Here is a 6,011-nt window from a genome sequence, read left to right as displayed (position 1 = left end):
TTTTTAAGATTTATTTATTCATTTTGTGTATATGAGTACACGGCTGCTCTCTTCAGACACACCAGTAGAGGGTGTCAGATCCCATTACAGATGGTTGTGAGCCACCATGTAGTTGCTGGGATTTGAATGCAGGACCTCTGGAAGAGCAGTCAGTGCTCTTACACGCTGAGCCATCTCTCCGGCCCATAGCAGTTCTCTTTTGCAATTCTAAAGATTCTCTGGATAGCTCTTCTCCTGCAGATCATAAGCCCAGTCTTTTATATTATTATTATTATTATTATTATTATTATTATTATTATTATTATTAATTTTATCAATCCAGCCACTTACTTCAGGTTCCCTTTTGATTATCCCATGAATCAGCATCCTGTGTTCCCCTGCCCCTTAAAAAGCACACATTCAGAGATCTGCCTGCCTCTGTTAAGCACAGATAAACTAGTTGAGTGGGACCCTTTCCTGAAATTAACATTTCTCCCACACCTGGGCCTGATCTTGCTCTGTCCCAGGCCAACCTTAAACTCAGGAATCTGCCTGCCTTTGTATGTGTCTGTCTTTGTATCTTCTGACAAGCTGGCTCATAGTGTAGCTGCCTCTGTTCCTTTAGATTCATGAAGCCCCTCATATAACTCAAACTGCATCCTTATATTTGGCATAGTTGAGAAATTATATGTTTTTGAACTCATGTTTCTAGAGTTCTTTCCCACAGCCTTAAGGGCTGTCCTGTTTACAATTTTGCTTAGACATTAGCCACACCTTTGTCTCCCAGACTCTTGCTGTCTGATTATCATGGAGTCATTAATGTTAACAGGGAGGACATCCCTTAAAGGAAGAATGAAAAATATGTAGTTATTATACAAATGAGTCTTATGCCTACAGCAGCCACTTTTGGAGGCCCACATCCACTGGCCATGTCCCAGGGTCATTCTGTCCCCACCAAGGCCATGTTGACCTGGCAGTGGAAGAAATAGGATCAGGAGCTCAAGTTTATTCTCAGCTACATAGAATTTGAACCCAGCCTGGGCCACATGAGACCTTGGTTTTATTTTGTTTTAAGGTGATGAGGTGGAGGGGGGTAATTGGAGAAATGGGTCAGTGGTTAAGAGCACTGTCTGAACCTGAGTTCAATTCCCAGCACCCTTATGGCAGCACACAGCCATCTGGAGCTCTAGTTCCAGGGACCTGATGCCATCTTCTGACCTCAGTAGGCACTGCACACACGTAGTATGTCTATACATGCAGGGAAAACACCCATACACATAAACAGTTTTTAAAATTAAAAAAAAGAAAACCCAGGCCAAACACACACACTGACTTTTTTTTTTTTCCTTCTTCTTCTTTTTTTTTTTTTTTTTTTTTTTTTTTTTTTTGGTTTTTTTGAGATAGGGTTTCTCTATATAGTCCTGGCTGTCCTAGACTCACTCTCACTCTGTAGACCAGGCTGGCCTCGAACTCAGAAATCCACCTGTCTCTGCCTCCCAAGTGCTGGGATTAAAGGCACATGCCACCACCACCTGGCTCACACACACTGACTTTCATCTTCTCTTTACAGCTGTCAAGGAGGACTCAGTGGATGTCCGTTCATACATGGCTCGTTCCCTCATTGATGGCTATGAAGGACCCCAGGGCTACACCCAGAGGTTTGGACTATACCATGTCAACTTCACCGACAGCAGCAGGCCACGAACTCCCAGGAAATCTGCCTACTTCTTCACCAACATCATTGAAAAGAACGGTTTTCCTGCCAAGCAAGTCAAAACAAATGCATTGCCCTTGAGAGCAGACTTCACCTCCAGAGCCAGGGCCACCTTCAGCTTTCCATCGGAGGTGCCCTCCAAGGCTAAAATAGTATGGGAGAAGTTCTCCAAGCAGCCCAAGTTTGAAAGAGACTTATTCTATCATGGCACATTCCGGGATGACTTCCTGTGGGGTGTGTCCTCTTCAGCCTATCAAATTGAAGGAGGTTGGGATGCTGATGGCAAAGGCCCCAGCATCTGGGATAACTTCACCCACACCCCAGGGAATGGTGTGAAAGACAATAGCACTGGAGACATAGCGTGTGACAGCTATAATCAACTGGACGCTGACCTAAACATCCTTCGAACCCTGAAGGTCAAGTCCTATCGATTTTCCATCTCCTGGCCTCGAATTTTCCCAACGGGAAGAAACAATTCCATCAACAAACAAGGTGTTGATTATTACAACAGACTGATTGACAGCTTGGTGAAGAGCAACATCTTCCCCATGGTGACACTGTTTCACTGGGACCTGCCCCAGGCCCTCCAGGATATTGGCGGTTGGGAGAACCCTTCTTTGATTGAGTTGTTTGACAGCTATGCAGACTTCTGCTTTAAGACCTTTGGTGACAGAGTCAAGTTCTGGATAACCTTTAATGAGCCCTGGTGTTCGGTGGTGTTAGGCTACAGTTCAGGGATATTTCCCCCAAATGTGAAGGAACCGGGCTTGCTGCCTTACAAGGTTAGCCATATAATCATTAAGGCGCACGCTAGAGTCTACCATACTTATGCTGAGAGGTACAGGCAGGAGCAGAAGGGGGTCATCTCTCTGAGTCTCAACACTCACTGGGTCGAACCCAAGGACCCGGGGCTCCAAAGGGACGTGGCAGCCGCTGACCGGATGCTGCAATTTACCATGGGCTGGTTTGCCCACCCAATTTTTAAAAACGGGGACTATCCAGATGTCATGAAGTGGAATGTGGGGAACAGGAGTGAGCTGCAGCGCCTGGCCAGCTCCCGCCTGCCCAGCTTCACAGAGGAAGAGAAGAATTACATCAGAGGCACTGCTGATGTCTTCTGCATCAACATGTACACTTCTGTATTTGCGCAGCATATCACTCCTAGGCTGAACCCACCCAGCTATGATGATGACATGGAGTTAAAGGTCATCGAAATGGACTCTTCATCATCAGTCCCCACGATGCACCCGGATGTGCCCTGGGGGATGAGGAGGCTGCTGAACTGGATCAAAGAGGAGTATGGCAACATTCCCATTTACATCACTGAGAATGGACAGGGGCTGGAAAACCCCACACTGGATGACACGGAAAGGATATTCTACCACAAGACCCACATCAACGAGGCTCTGAAAGGTACATGGAGGTTCAGATCGTCCCCCCAACCTCCCGACTCCCGGTCCTCCGTACATCATGTGTCTCAAGGCTTTGGCAGGTGCTTTGAAAGTAGAGCTTGGGGCAGGGCTCAGTAAAGGGTTTGTCTTGCAAGCATAGGGGCCAGAGTCCAATTTATAGAGCTCAGGGTGGAGCTCAGCTGGTAAATTGCTTGCCTAAAATATAAAGGCCTAGTTTCCAACCCTAAATGAAAATTAAAAAAATAAATAAATAAAAAGAAAGAAGAAAGAAAGAAAGAAAATTAACTGACATCAATAAATTCACAATTGTGTGGCTAATACCTAAGGGGGGCTCAGGCCCTTGTATCCGAGGCATACCCCTTTACCCTAACAATTGCTGTATGGTCACTGAAGCTAGCAAAAAGTAAAAGTGACAACGTAACATGTTGCTCTTTTGGGAAGCAAGGGACTGTGCGCATGCGTCTGTGGTTTAGGGATTTAGGGATGCAGCTTGGGACTGTGCGCACACGTCTGTGGTTTAGGGATGCAGCCTGGGACTGTGCGCAGGTCTGAGGTTTAGGGATGCAGCCTGGGACTGTGCGCACCCGTCTGAGGTTTAGGGATGCAGCCTGGGACTGTGCGCACACGTCTGTGGTTTAGGGATGCGGCCTGGGACTGTGCGCACACGTCTGTGGTTTAGGGATGCAGCCTGGGACTGTGCGCAGGTTTGAGGTTTAGGGATGCAGGCTGGGACTGTGCGCACGCGTCTGTGGTTTAGGGATGCAGCCTGGGACTGTGCGCAGGTCTGAGGTTTAGGGGTGTGCAGCCTGGGACTGTGCGCACGGGTCTGTGGTTTAGGGATGCAGGCTGGAGTCTAGTGCCAGCACATGACTGGGCTGCTTGAGGCTCCTGCCGATTGGGGTAAAGCTTTCTTGCTTTCTGTTGGATATTCCTAGCCTACAGGCTGGATGGTGTGGACCTTCGTGGGTACTCTGCCTGGTCACTGATGGACAATTTCGAGTGGCTGTCTGGCTACACCATGAAATTTGGATTGTATCATGTAAACTTTGATCATGTGAACAGAGCTCGAACAGCAAGAGCCTCAGCCAGATTCTATACAGAGGTCATTACCAACAATGGCATGCCCCTAGCCAAGGAGGATGAGTTCCTGTACGGAGAGTTTCCCAAGGGCTTCATCTGGAGTGCAGCTTCTGCTTCCTATCAGGTGAGGACTTGGAGCCACGGAGATCAGTTTCCTGCACTGCTGCTGGGCTCCGCACTGCAGAGGCAGACACACAAGTCAGAGCCTCCAGCAGGCCTGTGTAGACCAGCGTGTGTTCATAAGCGATCCAGGTGCTTCCCACCCCCAAATTCAGTTAGATCAGTTTGGGTAGGGACTGTCTTGTTGCCTGTCTTGTCTCTGTAATAAAATACCTGACAAAGGCAGCTTCAGGAAGGAAGGGGTTAATTTGAGGCCCACAGTTAGAGGAAGCCTTGACAGCTGGAATGGGGTGGACCTGGTCAGGTCGCATCTGCAGTCAGGAAGCTGAGAGAGATGGATGCTGGTGCTCAGCCACTGAATGGTACCATTCACATTCAGGATGATTCTTCATACTTTCGTTAATTCAGTCTAGAAACATCTTTCCAGATTGGCCAGATATTTATTTCCTAGGTGTCCGTAGATCTGGTCAAGTGAAGGCCAAACAGAGCAGGTTGAGCCATGACAGAACGTTCTGGAAAGGGCGCAGCAATTGACAATCTCCATCTGGAGGGCTCCTCTCAGGGCTCATCCAACCAAGCAGGCAGCTTGCCTAAAGCAGCTCCAAACTGGGCCTGCCCTTTTTCTGATCTTCTGACATCAGACTCCTAGAGTGTCCATGCCAAAGGAGGCTAATGCAGAAAATATGGTGTTATTAGCTCTTCTCAGAAAAAGGAAAGGTAACGGCGAGGGGTATGGCTCAGGGCAGGCACACTCACCATTATCATTTGTGAGGCTCTAGGCTTGATCTCCAGTATCATACAGGAAAAGCAATAGTCGAGTTACTTGATGGGGAGCTCACAGTGTGTCTGTGTCCCCTACCACCCGTCTACCTCTGTATCAGTTTCTCTGTGGTAAAATACCGTGACAAAGCAATGCACGGCAGGCCGAGTTTATCTGGGCTTTGTCTAGATAAACAGTGGCCGCCCTGGTTAGCTAGCCTCCAGTGCCCACCTTACCTCATGATAAAGTCCCAGACACAATTCTGCCACAGACTGACATTTATTAGGTAAACATTCCCCACTTTCTCATTTGTTCTATTTGTTCAACTCAAGGAGACCCCAGGTCTTGTCCTGTTAAGTGCTCTGGCCAACACCTTACACTAAGGCTCACTGAGGCAATGCCAACATTCCAGAGGCTTCACCCTGCTATGTTTCAGGCAAACAGCATCAGTCCTCTATAGCAGGACTTCTCAACTTGGGTCTGATCAGAATTTTTTGTTTTATTAAAGAATTTTTCTCCTTCCCTCTCTCCTTCCTCCCCTCCTTCCGTCTTCATCATCACCACCACTGCCACCACCATCATCATCACTATAACTCCTCCTCTTTTTTTTTTTTTTGAGACAGGGTTTCTCTGTGGCTGTCCTGGAACTTACTCTGTAGACCAGGCTGGCCTTGAACTCAAAAATCCGCCTGCCTCTGCCTCCCAAGTGCTGTGATTAAAGGTGTGCACCACCACTGCCCTGCTTAATGCTAGCCCTTTCATTTGTCCATGCTTGTATCTCCTTAACTGAATGAAGATATCTTTCTCTCTCTCTCCCTCCCCCCTCTCTCTCACTCTCTCCCTTTCTCTCTTTCTCTCTCTCCCTCCCTCTCCCTCCCTCTCCCTCCTTCCCTCCCTCCCTCCTTCTCTCTCTCCCCCTCTCCCTCTCTCCCTTTCCCCCCCTCTC

General features: G+C 48.0%; 1 protein-coding gene across 1 annotated transcript in view; it reads left to right on the top strand.

Moving 5' to 3' along the window:
* The window catches only part of Lct (lactase), a 38,299-nt gene that overhangs the window by 21,035 nt on the left and 11,253 nt on the right, over positions 1 to 6,011 (top strand). Inside the window, exons 8-9 of the mRNA XM_031381224.1 lie at positions 1,550 to 3,106; positions 4,041 to 4,309. Coding sequence (XP_031237084.1) covers positions 1,550 to 3,106; positions 4,041 to 4,309 — 1,826 coding nt within the window. The remainder of the gene's footprint in view (positions 1 to 1,549; positions 3,107 to 4,040; positions 4,310 to 6,011) is intronic.

The sequence above is a fragment of the Mastomys coucha genome, unplaced genomic scaffold (assembly GCF_008632895.1).
Source record: "Mastomys coucha isolate ucsf_1 unplaced genomic scaffold, UCSF_Mcou_1 pScaffold1, whole genome shotgun sequence".
Lineage (NCBI taxonomy): Eukaryota > Metazoa > Chordata > Mammalia > Rodentia > Muridae > Mastomys > Mastomys coucha.
This window is presented reverse-complemented; position numbering and strand designations above follow the sequence as displayed.